A 22,240-nucleotide genomic window follows, 5' to 3' on the forward strand; every position below is an offset into this window, starting at 1 on the left:
TCGGTATTATAAGGGAGATCAACTAGCTGACAGGGGCCAAAGGCAAGATGTCGACTCAGGATTTGGGTTAAACCTTAACCTACCATTTCCCACCACACCATGCACCCCTCAACCCCTGGAGACAGCCCTGATACCAGGCTGACCCAAGTGGAGGAGATTTAAATCCAGTTTGCAAAGCTGATGGGCTGCTCTGGAAAGAGGACAGCATTTGGAATCCTTGCTTTACTTCCTTTTTTAATCTTCTTTAAAAAGCTGTATAGTAGTGTTTAATCCAAAGACAGCTGATTCTCATTTACACTTAACCTGTGTTGAACTCATATACTAAATTTTAAAGCTCCGCTCTTGAAAATGTATTTTGCTCTTTAAGATCTCCTTGGTAACACTCATAATTGGTATCTGGGCTCCAAAAAAAAAAAAAAAAAAAAAAGCTTGGATCTAATCAGTGACTGGAATTAGAATAAAATCCAATTGGAAATCCAACTCAGTAAAGTTCCAGGATGACAGCTGCGTAGCAGACACAGAGATCAACCTGTCTGGAATGGAGGAGGACCAGAAAGTCACAGGAAATAGGGACTCTCTGAGGTAAAAGGGGGAACTCAATAGACTACCTGATTAAATAGAGTTTGGGGAGGAAAAAATCTGAGGACATAGTCAAACAATATAAGGAGAAAAAAAGGCAATTATAAACTTCAGGAAAAACAAAAATCTGTACAAAAAACGTAACCATAATACACCACTTGAATTTTCCCCCAACAATATTTATAGATCTTTAACTACAAACGGAGCATGAATTTCAACCTGCACACAAAGCATGAATCACAGTTACATAACAGAATATAAATATCACCAACTTTGATAAAGAAAAAATTAAGATACAGAAAACAGGAGGGAGAAGGGAAAGAGAACTGAACAGATATAGCAACATTCTCAAATCATAAAAAGTCTTTATTGGAGAACAAGAATTAAAGACATGAGCACGTTATTTAAAGCTAAAAGTGTAATCAAGAGAACTGTAAACGGTGATATAATCTTATCAGAAGAACCAGAAAGGCAAGGCAAGGTTGTTTTGAGTGAGCGAAATAGTCATATATCTTAGCAGAAAAGCAACAAATAATGTTGAAAAAGGACTGACAGAGAAAGAGCAGCAGGAACATTTATTATTTAGAGATATGGATGTAATTACCAGAATTTTAAAAAGAGGAGGGGGAGAGACCACAACACTAAAACGTAGTAGCTTTTAGGAATAGGAAAAAACAAAGAAAGATCATTTTTTATTATAAGCCTATATATACCGCTTGATTTCTTTTTAGCCACCAGCATATATTATTTAGAAAAAAGCTAAGGCAAAGACCATCTGAAAACTGTGCCTCAGTATCTGGCTACCAACCAATGTTGCATGGTTTTATCTTGAGTAGTTTTAAAAGTATGATCCCTGAACCAGCATCAGCAGTATCACCTGAAAACTAGTTAGAAAGGTAAATATGGGGGCCCCACCCAAGACCTACCTAGTCAGAAGCTCTGAGGCGGAGCCCAGAAATCTGTATTTTAAAAGTCCTCCAGGTGATCCTGATGCAGACTCAGGTTTGAAAACCACAGGTCTTGAGCAAACCAACACTCTGGCAGTTTTTGGTGCTATCATCTTCTCCTCAGCTAAAGTGTTAACTATCCATTAAGGACCAGGTGAAGGCATGAGCCCCTTCTAAGAAAATATGCATTTAAAAAGAATCTCTAGAGCTAGTTTCCCTAGGGTCCGGGCCAGAGAGAGGTGACAGTCTGCCCTATGTCAGTTCTGGTGGGAGCCATCAGGAAAGTCCCTGTCGCCAGAAGAGGCTTCTGAGAGGTTCCCATCTGCCACAGCCATCAGTGGGCAGTATGTGGACAGGGTGACACCTTGGCTGAGCAGCTGAGTAGATTGGGAGTGCCTTACGGCTGGCTTTGCATAAGTCATCTGCTATTATAAGGATGTAAAAGGCACTTCACTTCTGGCTCCTAACATTCTGAACAGAGCTCTCAGATATCCTTTGGCTATTTCTGACTTAAAATAGACCAAAGTGGGAGTGGGGAAGCAATATCTTGCATCCTAATACACTCTGATGATGGGCTCCAGGGTACATGCTTTGTCAGCTTCTTACTTCTGCTTCTGTTTGGAGGGAATCGGAGTTTAAAGAAGATAGAGAACATTTCATGACTGCCACCATTTCCCTCTACAGAGCCCTTGACAAGACACAGCAATCAGACAAAGCCTCAAAATCCTTAACACTCAGCTCACAAAGCTGCTACTAATCAATCATTGTTGGCAGACATGATGAATTTTATCATATCTGGCTCAGTACACCTGAACATTCTGTCATTAACAGAAGCCCCAAAGATGACAGTTATCCTATGATCTCTTAGTAGGAACAGGTGACTGTCATTAACGATTTAAAGTTTTCTGTTTATTTTTCTTATTGAGGTAATGAATTTTATAAGTTTACTATCAGCTACATGAAATAGGACTCATTTCCATTTCTCCTTAAACGGCCTTAATGGAATTGAGGTCCAGAAGTTGGTGGGCTGATTTGTGAACCTAACCATCCTTAATAATAGAAATTAAAGTTGAAATTTCCACAAATCAATTTAGAACTGGTCTGAGTTCCACCTAAACATAAACAGTGTGCTCTAAATGCTCAGTCCTGTTCCCCTTCCTTTAAAGTGCTTATAATACAATTTGGAAAGAAAAATGAAAACTACAAATCAACATAAGTAAGTGCCAAGTTGCTGATGAGAATAACACTAGAGCTTCTAAAAAGGGACTATCCAAGAGTTAGAGAAAGCTTGATAGAGGTCACAACTGAACTGGGACAGGCAGAGAGCAGATGGGAAGACATTCCAGGCAGGAGGAACAATCAGCACAAAGAGAGCAAAACGGGGTCTGTGGGGAGACAGGCTTGTCTGTCAGTACCTACCTGCTGAGAGTAGTGAAAAGTGAACCTGGACTTGGGTGGGATGGAGCAGCACCCAGCACAGAGGGCCTGGGCATAGCAGGTAACTGAGAACCACTGCTCTAACGAGTCACTGAGTGAATACACTACTTAAGAAAGATTAGTGCCACAGCATAAGAGATGAATTGAAGCTTGGGAAGGTACAATAGGAGATAGGGATTATGTTCTACCTTCCTAGGTATCTCCTGGGTACAATGACACGGAGTGGTCTGTTGTTTCTCCCTGCTTGCCATCCACAAGACAAAGAATGTGGACCAACCTCCTGCCACTTCCTCCTACTACCTCTGACTTATCGGTCCTAGCAATCTCCATCTTACCACTGCACCCAGCATCCTAAGAAGCACTGAGGCTACTCTAGGTTACCTGAGGGCTGGGAAATCACTGAGGGATCTAACGAAGCACATTCATAGGTAGTGAATTATAGTGGCAGTAGGGTATAATGGTGAAGAGCTTGAGCTAGGAGTCAGCCTGCCTGGATTTGAATCCCAGCTGCATCACTTACCAATTTGTGATCTTACAAAAGTTACCTAACTTCACTATGCCTCAGTTTCTACATCTATAAAATGGGGCTAATAATAGCATTTATCTCATAGGGCTGTTATGGAGCTCAAAATACATATAAATTAACACAGGTAAAAATGAAAACAATGTCTCACACACAGTCACTGTTCATTATCAGTAGTATTTATTATCCCATATAGTAACTAACTAGTTTTAAGGTTATTTTTATAATTTATTTCAAGTCAACCAGTACACTGGTTTTTCTTAGAAAATCTAAACATCCCTCAACTGCATCTGACCCCACACAACAGCCTGATGTTCATATAAAATTTTGGAAGAGAGAACTGAAGAATTATTCAGTCCAATTAACTCTCTCTTTTAAAGATGAGGAAACTAAGACTCAGAAAGGCTACTTACCAGGGATTGGTAAAAACTTTCTTTCAGTTGATTTGAATCGTCCAAGATCACAAAGGAAATTTAGAGGTGAAGCAGCAAGGCCCCCCTCTTTAACTGTGCTGTTTCAATCTCCATGACCATTTGGAATAGTCCCTTCCCACCAACTTTAATATTTGCAGCCTGAATCCTCCAGGAGGACTAAAAATTCACATTTCCAAATCCTCAAAAGTTCCAAAATGCAAGATAATTTGGTGGCACTGGGACCAAGACACAATATAACCAATCACATAAAAGGTATTCGGTTTTTCTGGTATGATTCTGTACTTCGGGTTGCATTGACAGAAGACATCTGAAACACAGAACCATGCTCACTGGCAAGTGTTCACCTTATACGAAGGCAAGGCCTCTGGGAGAAGAGTTCGGCCAAGTGAAAAAATCTGATTAATAAAAAGATAAGAAGCCAAGAAATAAATTCAATGACTGCTCACAGAAAGAATACCAAAGAAAGGATGGGGAAGAGACTCAGTGCCCATATTTTAAGAGCTTTAAGGATAAAGATGGGGGAAGGGTAAGAACTGATTTTCTAATATTAGACTCACCACATGCTCCATTCTCAAATCCCAAGCAAAACGAGGGCCCCCGTCCTACTGATGAGTCCCCGGCAGCATTCTGCTTCGGGACACTTTCTGCATCGGGACTATGCACAAATCCCATCTATCTCAACTCCTCACTGCAACATAAAATTACTCACAGGGCTTATCTTGTAATGTCCTTTCATCTTTACCTCCCACTAACTGAAAACAACACATTTAAAAAATATTCAAGACCCCTATAGTAAGTTCAGATTCCTATTTATCATAAACCAGTTTATCCTGAACTCAGTGTTGTGGGCTGGAGAAACATGCCTTCATTTAAGCTGCTTTTTATAAAAGGAAAAAAAATAGTAATAATAAATAAAAGTCTACAAGAATACCAGAACACTATCAATTTGGACTAAATCCACAGACTCCAATGCAAACAGCCAAGGTCCTTAAGCCTCGAGCACAAACATCCCATTGGCCCTTTATTAACTGAAAAATAAACAATTGGGGGAAGACATGGGTATATGCCTTAACAAATGACATGATGTTCTCAAATTTCCATTTATTTTTAAGTAAATATTTCCTTTTTTAACTTCAAGGTTATAAAAGTAATAAATGCTATGAACATTTTAAGATTTACAATAAGAAGAAAGCAGGAGGTCACGTCTCAAAAAGTTCTTGAAATGATGATCAGTAAAATCTCAAGTCTGGCTAAATTCTAACCCAAGTAAGAACATTCTCCTAACCCATTTGCAAGATGATTTTCTACCTGGACAGAGTCTTCATCTGCTGCCACTCATCGTTGTATCATTTTGCTGTGCTCTTTAAAACAGCCCCAGAACTCCAACCCAATTCCTAAGTTCCTGGGGATTCTCTGGCAAGAGGTCACCACCTCTCTTGTATTATGTGGTCTTTGTGACAGCCAAAAATCCTCTCGCCTTAACATCACTGAGGAGCAGGGGGCTACCACTGGATGACTATGCCAACAGGACAAGGACAAACCAGAGGCTATTTTGTGGGTAGCCAACCAGGTGATGAGGTTTGGGAAAGGGCAATTCTTGGAAACTGAGAGCTATGAAATTGGGTTGGGGTGTGGCTGGGGGAAAACTCAGGAAGCCCTTGAATCTTCTGGCCGAGGCAAAATAAGGACCCTAGAAAACGAGAGGTGATAATGTTTAGAGATCTGGTAAGGTCGTGTGAAAAGGACAAGACACCAGCTTTGGGATCGACGGAAGGATGCAATTAATAAGCATTCTAATTGATGATCCATGCACTGGTTCAAGCAATACATATTGACTGAGGCCTACTGTGTATAAGACCCTGAGCCGTGCAGAACACGACTGTGAATAACAGAAGGAGCTTACTCTGATAGAGCTCTGGGAGAAAACACTATTAATGTGGGTATTGACTATTGTAGTTCTTTGGAGAACAGAGCCACCTTTCATACCGTGGCAGCTGCAAGAGGGCCTGCTTAGCATCCTTCAAACTTACCTAAAATAAAACATGCAGTCCTGCTGCCATGAGGCTACACTATCCTTAGTCCCCCTCCTGCTTACATCAACTGTCCCCCAAAGGATGGCTGGGGTCTCACCATATCACTAACATGTCACTCATTCAACCTATGAACTGAAGACATGCAATCAGGCATAACAGCATTTACTAGAAGGCCTGGCTAAAGCTATCTTCTCTCACGAGACCAAAACTATTCTCCATTACAAACTCTTTAGGTTTCGTTTTACCTTTCTCTTCCTATTAGAGTGAGAGAGCGGCCCTTTGTCTGAGTGCCACAGCTGTGCGTGCCTTGGAGCGTGCCTGCACGACAGGTGCAACCCTTACACGTTGCTTGTGCATCGTCCCGGACCCGGCCAGAATTCGCCCCAGGGAAAGCCCCGTCTGTCAATGGACAGGCTATGCGGCTTGGCCCAATGATTTTTCCTTCCACACCTTCTAATCCCTAAAAGTGGCCAGAAGACAGAACACTGCTATGAAAAAAAAAAAAAAAAAGGACCAGGACAGGATAAAAAGCACTGAGCTGCAGAGAAACAGGGAGAGAACAGCAAGGTGTGTCATGTCAGCCTGCCTCCTTTCTAGAATGTCAAATCCTGGCCAAACAGTGAGGAAAGAAGGAAGCTACGGACCCCTGACTTAAAAGGCATATAAAACCTCAGTCAGGTGTCAAAGCTGTTGGCTAAACCAGTTTGCAGAATACCTGGCCTTATAATAGATTTTCTTCCTAACTTGCAAGTATATATGAAATACTTTCCAAAGGCATCACAGTTCATATTTATACATATAAACTCACCTTAACCGAAAACAGTAAAAATGATATAAGACTGGGAGTGTCCCAGGAAATGCGGGACACGTGTCCACCATCACAATACTTACTAATATAAAATAAACAGAAAAATAATCCTTTCCCTCTGGTAAATGTAAGCTAGAACAGTGTTCAGTACAAAGTGAGTGCTCTGCAAGTTTGCTAAATAAGAAAAAAAGAGTAATATTTTTAAATGCTATAGTTTGATGGGGGAGACGTAAGGTAGATAAGGGTAAAGGAGGTCAAATATATGGTGAGAGAAGGAGGTTTAACTTTGGGTAGGGAACACACAATGCAATATACAAATGATGAATTACTGAATTGTATACTTGAAACTTACAGAATTTTATTAACCGAAGTCATCCTAATAAGTTTAATTTAAAAAATGCTATTAGTTTGGTATGACATATTTAACAAAAATTTGCTGTGACCCCAGACAGTCAGAGTTTATGGGAAAACTGTCCATAGCCTCCAGGGGCTCCAAAGGGGAGAAAGAGCCCCAAGACTTCAGTCACAGGGGCTGTGTGAGTAGGAGGGTCTGCAGCATGGGACCTGCCATCTTCCAGGTAAGAGCCTGGCCAAGTGTCCTAGATGGGATGCCTTTCACTGAATTCCCCTTGCTAGCGTGGGGGGCTGTTAAATTAGAGCTCTCTAGGCCTGCTGTGGGTAAACACGTAAGTGAAAAAAGCTTGAGATTAATCACGATATACATGTAATTTTAAAAGCTGACTCTTACATATGTATAAAATGAGATGTGGGATATTTGAACATGATTAAATACTTGATATTAAGGAATTATTAACTTGGGGATGCAATGACAGTATTGGTTCTTTTTCAAATTCTTACTTTTTATAGTTACACATTTATATATTTATGGCTAAACTGCTAAAATGTCTGAGACTCGCTTCACAGTAATGGGGGGAAAGTAGGGTGGGAGAGGTGTAGTTGAAAACAAGATCCGCTATGAGTTGATCACGGTTGCAACTGGATGTGGGTATTATGGGGGTTCATGATATTATTGTCTTCTTTCGTATATATTTTAAATTCTGTGTAATAAGAAAATAAATGTTGTGGGTTTTTTGTTTGTTTTTTTAAAGGGAAAAAAGGGAGAGGTATGACTTAAAAAGAGAACCTGAGCATACTAGAGAGGGAAGTGGTCAGAGGAGAGAGCCTGCTTTGAAAAACTTGGGAAACAACAAAAATACCTCAAGAAAACCATCAGTCAATGATCAAAACACAATGAATACTGAAGTAGCACTTTAAGGAAAAACTTGGGGGTGAGACATGAAAAGGAAAGAAAAACTGAAATATTCTCCATAATCAAGGAGAACATATGTTCTTCCAGGATTATTGCCAGTTAAACCTTCATTTCCTTCCGAACACGTACACAAAGTTAGTGGGGTCTCTCCTCACCTCCCCCTCACCCAGCACACTTGCACCAGACAATTTCACTCTTCCCTGCACAGATTCCAGAGAGGTATCCTGGAGACAGACATCAAAGGAATCAGAGCTGGCAACCCAGAACAGGTCATGCTGTCAGAGGGAGGCTAGGAACCACATGAAAAGCAGAGAATTCACAGGGTGTTTTATTATTATTATTATTATTATATTTTAAAGAGCTCAGAAATGTCTTTGGTTTTAGTTTTAGTTTAAGGACAGCCACCTCAGGGGGAATGGCTTTGAAGTCGTACAGCCCAGAGCAATACTCAGCAGCAGGCCAGCGAGGGAACAATAAATGGTGCACCCAATGGAAAATAACAGGGATCCATGCCAGGTTAGGGTTAGTCTCTCTTCACTAAATAATAACCCAGAAGATTTATGCTTGGTATAAGGACATGAAAGAGGAAAAGGAGTCACTGCTAGATATAAATAGTGTAGCTGGGACCAGATTTGAAAAGGCTACCAAGGCCAGATTTGCCATTGCCCTCCTGAGGAGTAGATGTAGTATATAGAGATTAAGTGAAAGAGACCCTGGTAGAATTCCACTAATGACCCCTTACTCAGAAGGGCAAGGCCCAGAGGACAAGAGGGGCCTGAGAGATAGCGTAAGCATTTCGCTTGGACTATTTACTGCTCTGGAAAAGCAGTATCTGAAAAGCATGGGTTTAGAGGTCCAAGGGCAAAGAGGTCCAAGGTGTGGTATCTACAGCAGGTCGGCAAAAGCTTGCCCAGATGTGACAAACAGGTGGGCTGGCCACAGTCCTGGCATACAGCTACTAGGAAGGAAAAAAAAGAAAAAGCCCTGAGCATAAAGTTGTCCCCATCTCAGCAGCTCCAACGAACAGAAGAAAAGGAACAGAGACGTTCTGCTAGAACTGCCCAGATGTCCAGCATCTCCCCACTCTCGTCGTGATACTGAAGAGCTGAAAAGGTGACATAAATTTACGCTAACGAACTCAAGATTTGAAAGGAGATCTTGTTGGAAACCAAGGCAGACAGAGGAGAACCAAGTAGAAACTCACGCCCTGTCTGTGAGCAAATCCAGAATCTGACAAAACTTTCTTAACTCAAGGACAAATAAACAATGCAGACTATGAAGCCTCCAGAAATATTTTACAATACAAGAGCAAAATGTTGCGTTCAAGATACCAAAAGCAGACCACTGGAAACAGAATGAAAATGTGGAAAATATATGCTTTTTAGACCAAAATGTTAAAAGGGGGGGCGGGGGAGGGACTGAATAAAGGGGGAAATATTATAAGGGAACTAAAAATGCAGCTGCAGTTTTTTAAATCTCCATTTAAAGACGATAAAAAAAAGAAGCAATACTGTAGAGTTGAGAATAATCAAAAGAAAACAGGGAAAGTCAAAAGAAATTAAAATAATGAAAAAGAAGATGAAATTGAGGATAGAACAGACGAAAAAGAAATAATAACTAAAGACAACAGAATCTTTGACCCAGCACTTCTTAGGATTTTTTCCTGTGAGAACAACCAAAGACGTGCACAAAGATGTACATTAAAACTTTACAATAGCACTGATTATTATAACAAAACTTGGAACTGGCCTAAGTTTCCCACAATGGGGAATTGTTAAAGTATGGTACATGTATATAGTGGAATATCATGTAGCTATTAGAGATCATCTTTTAAAAGAATATATTCTTACATGGAAATATGCATACACAGAAAAAGGTAAGGCTGCTTTGTGACAAAAGAATATCAATTACCTCTGGTAGAAAGCCAATAGGACTTTTCCCGCCTGTGTACTTCTTGTATTTTCCAATTTTCTACAATGATCCTGCATTACTTTTAAAAGAGAAAAATACCCCAATAGAGTTTTGGTTCAAAGAAGAAAAAGAGAGCTTTGGGCAACTTTAAAATGTAAGAATGGGGCTGCCAAAAATCAATGCCACTGAGGTCAAAGGCAGCTTCCCTTAAGAAGCTATCACCCAAAAGAGTCTCACTACTCAAGACTGGCATCTCAGTTTGCCTTATTTATTAACAACCCAGCGGGCTTCCAGAAACCCTAAAAACAGATTCCACTGCACAGCCATAAATTCACAGGATGTGTTTGTCTCCTCTAATTTACCACGGGGTAGGCAGGCACTAGACTCCATCCTCCCTTCCCTGTGCCAACATATTTCACTATTTTTAAACAACCTGTCAATTTCTAAAGGTAAATATTAGGGTTAGCTCCTTCTCAGGTGTCATAATTCTCTCTCGACTAAATTGTTTGTGAATTTTAAATCTCTCAGTTGAGGTACTTGTCCTGCATGAAGTGACCCTGTGGACAACTGACTCCTAGCTCCATATTAATTATCCCAGTTCACAGACCTCCAGAGAAAAGTCAAAGACAGAGAAATGGAGCTCCAAGGAGACCTACTGACCAGAGGGTTCTGGGAAGGCAGAAAGGATTCCCTGGCAAGGTCCTAAGCGCTCACCTTTAGTGGGTCTGTGCTCCACAACTTACAAACTTTTTCTAAATGACTTCTTCCAGCCTTCAGACACTGAAAACAAGTAACACTCTGTCATTAAATCATATACCTTTCTTCAAAAAAAACATTACTAACACAATTTCAATTAATCCCCACCCTCCCCCACCCCAACAAAGAATCCATAATTGTCAGTCCTGTTTTTTGGACAGAAAAAAAAAAAAGGAGGCTACAAAAGGAAGATCAGAGATTCATACAATCACAAAGTTACAAGAGACCTTACAATTTAATTCAATGTCTGCAGATAGATGAATGGATAAGCAAAATGTGGTATGCACATACAATGGAATATTAGCCTTAAAAACAAAGGAAATTCTGACACAGGCTACAACATGGATGAACCTTGAAAATGTTACGCTAAGTGAAATAAGCCAGACACAAAATGACAAATACTGTAATCACTCCATCTATATGAGGTACTTAGAGTAGTCAAACTCAGAGACAGAAAGTAGAACAGTGGTTGCCAGGGGCTGGAAGGAACGAGAATGAGGAGTTACTGTTTAATAGGTATAGAGTTTCAGCTGGGGAAAATGAGAAAGTTCTAGAGATGGTGACGATGGTTGCGACAACGTGAATGTACCTAATGCCACTGAACTGTACACTTAAAGATGGCTAACACGGTCATTGTTATGTATAGTCTACTACAAGAAAAAATATAACTTTTTAAAAGGTCATTTAGCTTAATGACCCTCCCACTTAAAAAAAAAAAACCACCTGCTACATAACTTGTTAAAACTTCTATAACAAGAGCTTGGAATCTAGGTGACTTGTGTTCCTATCTCATCCATATTAGCCCCAAACTCCAAGGATATCAAATAAACTTCTTACTTCAAAAAACTTTATACAGACACTCCCTGTACAAGGACTGCCTCCTCCAAAAATTATTTTCCCGTCAGCTGCAAAGGCCTTGCTTGGAGTTTATGTACATGTGGTGGTTGGTTCCTCCCACCTGTTCACTTTGCTTCAGCCAACGGTCATTCTTTGAGCAACAGGAGGCCTCTTTCAGTTAAACAGATGGCAAAGGGCCAAAAGTATGGTAGATTTTTGTTGTTGTTTATCTGTTTCAAATAGCTAAAAGTGACCAGAGCTTTCTTGTTTCATCCCTGACAATTTATCCAGTTCTGAAAAAGTCCCTCTGCAAGCAGATGGCGGGGTGAAAGCGGTGAGAGAAGTGGGAAAGGAAGGAAACCCCTTCCCTCATTTCCACCTCAAAAAACACCAAGCTTTGTTTGGGATTCCCAGCCAGTTCCTAATCCTCACTCTTAGAAACTAAACAAAGAGAAAGATCCAGAAATGCTTGGGCAGAGGTCAAAATGTTTTAAATTGTGGCCAGTAGGGTCAGTGTTTTCTTTCAGGCGAGGGCCGCACTGGGTAAAATTTAAAAACCAACAATAACAAACCACCTACCAACTGTGAAACACACTGAGAAGAGAAAATTGGGTGCAAAATGGAAATGGGTTTTTCTAAAATGGAGTCGGATGCCCAAAGGGCTCACCAGAGAACTCTAGGAATGGTTGCCTCAGTCATAACGACATACTAGCAATTCATAACAGCAAGCGCTTCTCTTTAAAGTACTTGTGGAAGTGCCAAAAGGGGCTGAAAACTGCTTTTCAAGCCTTTGGTCCTGTCTCTGTGACAAGCCACGCCCTCTGTCAGCACCCTGGCCCGTACCCTCTCATTAGTCTGCCAGGACAGTCTTTCCTCCTCTAGTTCCTTCTACCAGAATAATTTTCCTTAAACACCACAGTCATCATCTCATGGCTCTGCTCAAAACCCTTTAATGGCTGCTTACATCATCTGTGTATTCGGTATAAACTTTTTAGCCCACTTCTCTAGTCCTGCTTTCAATGCAGGCTTTTTTTCTGCTCCCAATAAGCCAAGGCCCTCTCAGGATCTGGGTTTGAGTCCTAGGTCTGATTTTCATAGCTGTGTGGTCCAGAACACCTTTGTGAAGGAAAAGAGGTTGTGTTTTGGAGACGGGCCTGGGCTTGAATCCCACCTCTGACACTTGCTAACTTACATGGCTTGGGTAAATCACTTTAATTCTCTGAGCCTGAATTCCCTCACTTGAAAATGGGGATTAATACCACCTACCTCACAGGGTTGTTTGGAGAATAATATGGGGGAGAGTATATAAAGTGCTGGCAGGGTGCTCAGTGCCTGGCACATTTTTTCTCAGTCTCTGTAAATGTGAGTTCCCACATCTCGCAGCACCGCTGTCAGGAACACCTATTGGGAAAAACGCTTTGAAAATAGTCAAATGCTACGTAAAGAAAAGTGTAAAGAAAATGGTCCAGTGCTATGGTAAAGAGTTATGACCACTTCTGAGCTCACGTTAGGAAATCTCTCTAAAATGTTCCTGCTCCCCGCCCCTTCCAGGCCCATGGCAAATCCTGTCCCCACAGGGGCCTTCTCTGACCACTCTGGGGGACCCCAGGCTTGCCTTCTGACCCCTTGCACATGCCATCTTCTCTGTTCTTTATCGCTTCTCTGATGCAGGTAGGGCTTTTTCTCTGTAAGAAGACTGTAAACTCCCTGGAAAACATGCACTCCCTGCTCCCGAGTACTCCTGGGGCTTCCCTGAGCGAAACTCCATACAGGGGCCCCGTAGACTGCCAGGTACAAACAGAGCACAGTGTGGGGTGTTGCTGCACCAAAATAGCTCTTAAGGCCAAGATCCCCAACAGGCCACCCAAGGGTGAAACTAGGCCCTTAGATGTGTCGTTTGACACACGTGCACGCATGTGCGCACGCGCGCGCACACACACACACACACACACACACACACACACAATGTTTTAAATTTGAATTAACTGACATCGCTCAGAATTCAGAAGATTCCACATTGTGCAAACGTTCTAGAAGATTCAACCAACCAGGTTTGCATTCCAGTATGGCCGCCCCTTTGAGATGAAGGATGCACTCACAAGTTTGCCCCAGGCCCATCACCCCTATCGCCTCCTGGCTTGCATTTTACACTCTTGGTTTACACAGGATAGAGCTGAGACAAAAGTGAATTCCTTTCCTCTCCTAAATCACTATCAAAGGTTAGACAATAGAAGCTACACTAAAAGGGATATGTTTCCAGAAAAACAGGCAAGAAGCATGTTTCTCTGGGGAAGAGATTATTCCTCTGTTTCATAAGCACACAGAGAAGGTCTTTGTGGAAATTCCCCACGCGCTTCATGCAGTTAGGTGACAGTAGGTATCTGAGCTTGCTGCCTGCTAGCATGCCCTATAATCCTAAGTGGGTCTTAAAGAACATTAGGGAATAGATAAGCGTTTTCTGTTTCAGAGTTATAAACACTGAAAGGTCACCCCAATGCAACAAATAGAGGAGTCTAACGAAAGTGTCTATAAGTAGACCACTAGGGCCACAGGGCACACAGCTGTCCCAGCACCTATCCCCACCATCATGGCAGCCCTCTCCCATTTGTTACCACTGCTTATCTCTCGGATTATTTTTTACCTTCTCTTGTCAATTCTGCCCTTTCACAGAAATTCTAATCTTTCAGAGATGATCAGCCAATCAGGAGCTCCTTTGGGTTAGGGCAGCAAACCACAGGCTGGAAATGTCCCTGGGGTCCTGGGACCTTGGCTGTTTTCACCCTGTTGGCTGCTCAAAAGGCTCTTTCTTTGCTGCCACAGACATTCTTCCCTGGGGTAGGGATGGAGTGTATGAGTATATGAGTGTATGAGTGTATATGTATGAGTGTATGAGTGTATGTGTGTGTGTGTATGCGTGTGTTACGGGAACTGGGTTAACTAAAAGAAGACAAGGAGTTGATGGATTCTATGTGCTTGAAAGTTCAGAAGGCCGTCTTCAGAGAACTGAAGGATTTCAATCACTCTTCTGAACTCTCCCTTTCCAACAGTCTGTGTTTGGTGTGCTCAAGATCGTATCCTGCCTTATCCCCAGAAATACCCTGGCTCAGAGATTCCTGCCAAAGACAGAGGCCGTACTTGCTTCCCAAATATGCCTAATACTGTGCTCCCTGTCAGACACAGTGAGGCACAGGGAAAAAGAACAGGCTTTAAAAGGAAGGCCAACTGACCAGATGATTCTGCTTACCTTGGTTCAGTCATCAATTCAAACGGAGAGTGCAGCCGAGAAGTCAAGAAAGGCTGAGACTCAGAAAGGCAGCAATAGAAGAATTAAGAAAGATGACCAAGAGCAAAGTTGTGTCATTAGAGACCAAGACTAAGATCACCCACACCCTGGTATTCCCGATTACTACGTACAGAGGCAAAAGTTGGACAGTGAAAAAGGCTAACAGGAAAAAATGAATTCTTTTGAAATGCAGTGCTGGAGGATACCCTGGACTGCCAGAAAGATGAACAAGTGGGTCAGAGAGCAAATTAAGCCTTGAAACATCACTGGAGGCAAAAATGACCAAACTAAAAATGTCCCACTATGGGCACATCATGAAAAGGCAAGATTCTTTGAAAAAGACAATAATGATGGGAAAAATAAAGGCAGCAGGAAAAAATGAAGATCAAATATGAGATGAACTGACTCCATAAAAGAAGCCATTGCATGAGTCTACAGGAGCTAAGCAAGGCTGCTCAGGACAGGAAATTGTGAACATCACTCATTCACAGTTGCCAAGAGTTGGAGCTGACTCTGCGACACATAACACACACATAGCATTCTTGTGAAAATTAAATGAAGCAGCACATGTAAAGCACTTTTCATCTCTGTGCTTAGCACATGGAAGATGCCTCCTGAAGTGACAGCCTTGGTCAGTTTTTAGGTAATTCGGCACAGCTCGGGCAAAGGGCCAGAGTTCAAATACTGTCTCAATGACTTATCAGCATGACTGGGAAAACTACTCAGCACAAGAGTGCTTCACTCAAAGGGTTATGTGAGGATTATATAAATACATGCAAAGCACTGAGACAGGGCCTGGCAAAGTGCATATCCAATCAATGAAAGCTGTAATTCTTATTCTTGTTATGATTATATATTCTCAGCGTCCCCCTAGATCACTAAGCAGTAGATACCTGAGCATAGTAGTGACCTAAAAGCACATTAACACTAATAATCACCAGGCCCCTACCTCGGAAGGACCAGAGCTGCATGACTTGATATGGGAAGGTAGGGTACATCTTACAGCTTACTCTGGATTGTGTGTGTATAAATGATTGGCTAAGAGACTGTACCTCCTCACTTTCCTAGACAGTCTGGACAGACAAAATGTGTTTCCCATGCACTTAACTAACTTTACATAATACATATCCTGTGTACCAGGCACTGTGCTGTATGCTGGGTAGGTAACAATGAACAAGCGCTGGGACCAGGTACAAACAGAGCACAGTGTGGGGTGTTGCTGCACCAAAATAGCTCTTAAGGCCAAGATCCCCAACAGGCCACCCAAGGGTGAAACTAGGCCCTTAGATGTGTCGTTTGACACACGTGCACACATGTGCGCACGTGCGCGCGCGCACACACACACACACACACACAATGTTTTAAATTTGAATTAACTGACATCGCTCAGAATTCAGAAGATTCCACATTGTGCAAACGTTCTAGAAGATTCAACCAACCAGGTTTGCATTCCTGTATGGCCGCCCCTTTGAGATGAAGGATGCACTCACAAGTTTGCCCCAGGCCCATCACCCCTATCGCCTCCTGGCTTGCATTTTACACTCTTGGTTTACACAGGATAGAGCTGAGACAAAAGTGAATTCCTTTCCTCTCCTAAATCACTATCAAAGGTTAGACAATAGAAGCTACACTAAAAGGGATATGTTTCCAGAAAAACAGGCAAGAAGCATGTTTCTCTGGGGAAGAGATTATTCCTCTGTTTCATAAGCACACAGAGAAGGTCTTTGTGGAAATTCCCCACGCGCTTCATGCAGTTAGGTGACAGTAGGTATCTGAGCTTGCTGCCTGCTAGCATGCCCTATAATCCTAAGTGGGTCTTAAAGAACATTAGGGAATAGATAAGCGTTTTCTGTTTCAGAGTTATAAACACTGAAAGGTCACCCCAATGCAACAAATAGAGGAGTCTAACGAAAGTGTCTATAAGTAGACCACTAGGGCCACAGGGCACACAGCTGTCCCAGCACCTATCCCCACCATCATGGCAGCCCTCTCCCATTTGTTACCACTGCTTATCTCTCGGATTATTTTTTACCTTCTCTTGTCAATTCTGCCCTTTCACAGAAATTCTAATCTTTCAGAGATGATCAGCCAATCAGGAGCTCCTTTGGGTTAGGGCAGCAAACCACAGGCTGGAAATGTCCCTGGGGTCCTGGGACCTTGGCTGTTTTCACCCTGTTGGCTGCTCAAAAGGCTCTTTCTTTGCTGCCACAGACATTCTTCCCTGGGGTAGGGATGGAGTGTATGAGTATATGAGTGTATGAGTGTATATGTATGAGTGTATGAGTGTATGTGTGTGTGTGTATGCGTGTGTTACGGGAACTGGGTTAACTAAAAGAAGACAAGGAGTTGATGGATTCTATGTGCTTGAAAGTTCAGAAGGCCGTCTTCAGAGAACTGAAGGATTTCAATCACTCTTCTGAACTCTCCCTTTCCAACAGTCTGTGTTTGGTGTGCTCAAGATCGTATCCTGCCTTATCCCCAGAAATACCCTGGCTCAGAGATTCCTGCCAAAGACAGAGGCCGTACTTGCTTCCCAAATATGCCTAATACTGTGCTCCCTGTCAGACACAGTGAGGCACAGGGAAAAAGAACAGGCTTTAAAAGGAAGGCCAACTGACCAGATGATTCTGCTTACCTTGGTTCAGTCATCAATTCAAACGGAGAGTGCAGCCGAGAAGTCAAGAAAGGCTGAGACTCAGAAAGGCAGCAATAGAAGAATTAAGAAAGATGACCAAGAGCAAAGTTGTGTCATTAGAGACCAAGACTAAGATCACCCACACCCTGGTATTCCCGATTACTACGTACAGAGGCAAAAGTTGGACAGTGAAAAAGGCTAACAGGAAAAAATGAATTCTTTTGAAATGCAGTGCTGGAGGATACCCTGGACTGCCAGAAAGATGAACAAGTGGGTCAGAGAGCAAATTAAGCCTTGAAACATCACTGGAGGCAAAAATGACCAAACTAAAAATGTCCCACTATGGGCACATCATGAAAAGGCAGGATTCTTTGAAAAAGACAATAATGATGGGAAAAATAAAGGCAGCAGGAAAAAATGAAGATCAAATATGAGATGAACTGACTCCATAAAAGAAGCCATTACATGAGTCTACAGGAGCTAAGCAAGGCTGCTCAGGACAGGAAATTGTGAACATCACTCATTCACAGTTGCCAAGAGTTGGAGCTGACTCTGCGACACATAACACACACATAGCATTCTTGTGAAAATTAAATGAGGCAGCACATGTAAAGCACTTTTCATCTCTGTGCTTAGCACATGGAAGATGCCTCCTGAAGTGACAGCCTTGGTCAGTTTTTAGGTAATTCGGCACAGCTCGGGCAAAGGGCCAGAGTTCAAATACTGTCTCAATGACTTATCAGCATGACTGGGAAAACTACTCAGCACAAGAGTGCTTCACTCAAAGGGTTATGTGAGGATTATATAAATACATGCAAAGCACTGAGACAGGGCCTGGCAAAGTGCATATCCAATCAATGAAAGCTGTAATTCTTATTCTTGTTATGATTATATATTCTCAGCGTCCCCCTAGATCACTAAGCAGTAGATACCTGAGCATAGTAGTGACCTAAAAGCACATTAACACTAATAATCACCAGGCCCCTACCTCGGAAGGACCAGAGCTGCATGACTTGATATGGGAAGGTAGGGTACATCTTACAGCTTACTCTGGATTGTGTGTGTATAAATGATTGGCTAAGAGACTGTACCTCCTCACTTTCCTAGACAGTCTGGACAGACAAAATGTGTTTCCCATGCACTTAACTAACTTTACATAATACATATCCTGTGTACCAGGCACTGTGCTGTATGCTGGGTAGGTAACAATGAACAAGCGCTGGGAATGTGTATTTTCAAAGCTCCCCAGGTAACACTGAATATCGGCCAGGGTTGAAAATCACCATATGGTGTTTCATTTGGAACACACTACTGAAGTAAACCTAACAGAACTGGGGTCTCTGCCTCTTCACCCTGGGCTGAGAACTATATTCCCTACAATAATAAAAAATCCACACTTCAGACCAGGAAGAGCAGAGACCGAGTCTCCTTTTCCCTCCATTGGCTTTTGCGAGAGCCCCACTCCCTGCCACAATCTGGAAAGGGCAGCAAAGTGAGAGCCCCAACTGGTGGGCTTGGGACTTAGCCCGAGCTCCAGCCTGGGAGCAGCGGCTGGGGCTAGTGCAGGCCCCTGCAGGCACGACACCTTGTGATAACAGCCGTTTGGCCAGCAGCTTCTGGCCTAATAGCTCAACAGCCAGAAGTAATTTGCCCAAGTCTTGGTCCTGCTTAGAGGCAAAACAATTAGTAGGCTGATGACAGCCTGATGCTTGAGAAATCACTTTTTAAAAAAGAAGGGGAAAATGTCTACTTAAAAGAAGTTCTTTAACTCAGAAGGCAGTTCCAGCCACCTTACAAATTCAAAGCCCTCTGAATACACATCCATGTGTCACAGCAAGGAATCTTTTAACTAGCAAAAGAGCAAGAAAAGGAATTCAGATCAACATCAGGACTGCAGCCTTAAGGCTGGTGCCAATTCACCCCTTTCCCAGGAGGCAGGAAAGAATCAAGGAAGAATTTCAAAATCTTTTTATACAATTAAAGAAAGGGATCCGTTGCGGGGAGGAAGAGAGGACAGAGATCAAGAAGTTTAAGGTTTGCTATTTTAAGCTCCAAATACATCACGATAAGAAAAGACTAGAAGTTTTTATTTTATTTTTAATCTCTTCTTTAAGGCAGGAATGGTATTTGGGGGGAACAAACTGTCGGGCCAGCATCAGTCTTTTTTACCCCCTCATCCAGCCCCCCAAAACAAAACCAGAGTTTATCACGTGCTTCCAGAATTTTACAATCTTGAATTACGGCTTTCAAATAATTCAGATTCCACTGTAACAAATCTCAGAGGTGTATGACTACAAAGAAAATCCAGCAAAATATATCCAAAGAACTGTGCCCAAGATGGTAGCAGGGAAAAGAACCAGACAAGAGGGTAAATTTGGCACAAGAGGACCAACAAATTATATATAACAAACCAGCAAAGATAGCTCCATTAGAAATATACCGCATTCATCGTTTCCCAAAACTCCTTTGAAATCCACTGTTCTCAACTATTACTTTCTAAGAGCCTTTTACAAGGTCCAATCCTTGATCATTTATGAAACAAAACAAAAACAGGTAGAACCATAGTACTGTGCATTATAAAAGCATCTCTTTGAGAGAACCAAATAGGTTCTTAAATATGTATCAGATGGCTTGCTTGGCAATTTCAAGGTCAACATCTGTTAGGATGTACAGTCCCGGTAAGGATTGTTCTTATCACTTTGTTTCATTCGAGTACTTGTACATTTTGGCTCAGCCCCCTCAGATTTTCTTTCTCTCAAATCAGTGAGAAAAGTGTATGTATGCTAATGTTAATAAATACACATATATACGTTTATAAAATAGATCTCTTCCTGCCCCCCCCAAAAGCTCTTTGTCTATTTTAAGACTTAAAAGCTTACCACTCATATCATTAGAACTTTCTAATAATCACAAAGGTGGAGATAAGTACTATACCAACAGCAATCAGGAACTAGGCTGCAATTTTTACTGCCTATTCCCTGTTGAGATACCCAAGTTTTCTTTTAGCAGACGTGTGTTTAAATCCCTGGTCTTTTTCAATAAATACGTTTTTAAAATGTGAGCCAGGGAGTGTCTGTCAGCTGTGGGGAAACAAACCTCCTGCTACAAGCTCTCTCCAGGCAGAGGCTGGCAACCCCGCTTCCATGTATGGAAGTGAACGAAAGCAGTAAAACCTCAGGCATGAGTCTGGGCAGGGCTGGGGGTGGGGGCAACATTCCTCACGGTAAATCAAGTCTGAGCCCAGAGGGATGGATGACAGGAGCCCTTCCAACCCTGCCCTTGGCCTGGGGTCTCATGGATTCTTTAGTGAAATGTCCATAAGGCCAGAAATGACAGGAGAAAGAAAAACGAAGGGCACAGCACAGTCAATAAATAGCCAGAAGGCACCCAAGATATGGAGGTTCATCCACTCAGAGAGGCGGACAGGAGCCAGGCTGTCCCAGGAGCAAAGCCTTAGCCCTGAAAACCAGTGCCACTTGATGTGTACGCGCGCACGCATGCACACATACACACACGCGCGCACACACACACTCTCTCTCTCTCTCTCTCTCTGACCTCAGCACCCTGGAATGCAACATTCTCCATAGTTTGCCATCCATCACCATTGTTCTCACAAGGCCAGCACTCAAAGAAGGGTAGATATTTTTTGTGTGGTCTGACTCGTGACTGAAGCTAAAAGGGCAGTTACTCACTTCTTGTCAAGGCAAGTCTGGGAGTTGTAAAAAAGTTTAAGTCAAACCGTGGGGTCTGGAGTCAGACAGATCAAGCTAGAACCCTGCCAGTGCCAGTTACTACATTACTCTGGGCAAGTTACTTTACAGCTCTGTGCCTCTGTATCCTCATCTGTACAATGGGGATAACAACAGTAGGTGCCCCGAGTGGCTGTTGTATGGAGCATGCAGTGCTGTGCTTGGCACAAAGTAAATGCTGCACAATGGTTAAGTATTATTATTATTATTATTAACCATAATAAAGTACAGAGATTGCTTAACAAAGATTTATAGTACCCTTCCTAAATTTCATGCTCACCCCCTCTCTGATATACCTTCTCTTGGCCTCTGTAACCACCCCCCATTTGTGCCTCCTTTCTCTGTTTCTTTGCTGTCCTGTCCCCAGGTCCATGCTGGTGTGCCCCAGGTTCTCCTCTCAGGCCACCTCCTCCTCTCTCCACATACTCTCTGGGACTCTCAGTCCCTCTCAATGGTTCTATTCGCTGGTGACTCAAAGATCTGCCTCAGACACAGATCTACCTCTCCGCAGAGCTGTAATCAAGCAACTAGAAACTGATTATCTCTATCTGCTTTTAATCTCCCCCACAAACCAACACCAGCTTTCCTTTTCTCTGTCTTAGTTGGTGACATACCTTGATGCCATTAACTCCTTCCTGTTTCACCCTCTGTCTTAGTCAACTCAGGCCGGTATAGCAAAATACCACAGACTGGGCAGCTTAAACAACAGTTATTTCTCACCCCTCCAGAGAGTCCTGGAAATTCAAGATCCAAGGCGCTGACAGATGTGGAGTCTGATGAGGGCTCTCTTCCTGGTTTGTAGACCACTGCCTTCTTGCTGCCATATGTCCACCCATGGTGGGAGAGAGAGGAAGTTCTGATCTCTTCTTCTTATAAGGGTATTAATCCCATGATAGAGGCTCTACCCTCATGATCTCATCTAAACCTAATTTCTTCCCAATGACCCCCATCTCCAAATATCATCACTTTGGAGATCAGGACGTCAACATATGAATTTGGGAGGACGTAAATATTCAGTCCATAATACCTTCCGAAGCC

At 42.4% G+C, this 22,240-nt stretch overlaps 1 protein-coding gene across 3 annotated transcripts in view; it reads right to left on the reverse strand.

Moving 5' to 3' along the window:
* Nucleotides 1–22,240, reverse strand: part of NXN (nucleoredoxin) — a 142,663-nt gene that overhangs the window by 100,091 nt on the left and 20,332 nt on the right. For 2 of the 3 annotated variants that reach the window (XM_023530536.1, XM_023530535.1), the window contains exons 1-2: nucleotides 12,802–12,891; nucleotides 10,657–10,722 (exon numbers count right to left, since the gene is read on the reverse strand). The exons of the other annotated variant lie outside the window; for it this stretch is intronic. In XM_023530536.1, the coding sequence (XP_023386304.1) occupies nucleotides 10,657–10,722; nucleotides 12,802–12,876 (141 nt within the window). In that variant the 5' untranslated portion in view covers nucleotides 12,877–12,891. Of the gene's footprint in view, nucleotides 1–10,656; nucleotides 10,723–12,801; nucleotides 12,892–22,240 lie in introns of those variants that run through there. 3 annotated transcript variants of the gene reach the window in all.

The sequence above is a fragment of the Pteropus vampyrus genome, unplaced genomic scaffold, assembly GCF_000151845.1.
Source record: "Pteropus vampyrus isolate Shadow unplaced genomic scaffold, Pvam_2.0 Scaffold50, whole genome shotgun sequence".
NCBI lineage: Eukaryota > Metazoa > Chordata > Mammalia > Chiroptera > Pteropodidae > Pteropus > Pteropus vampyrus.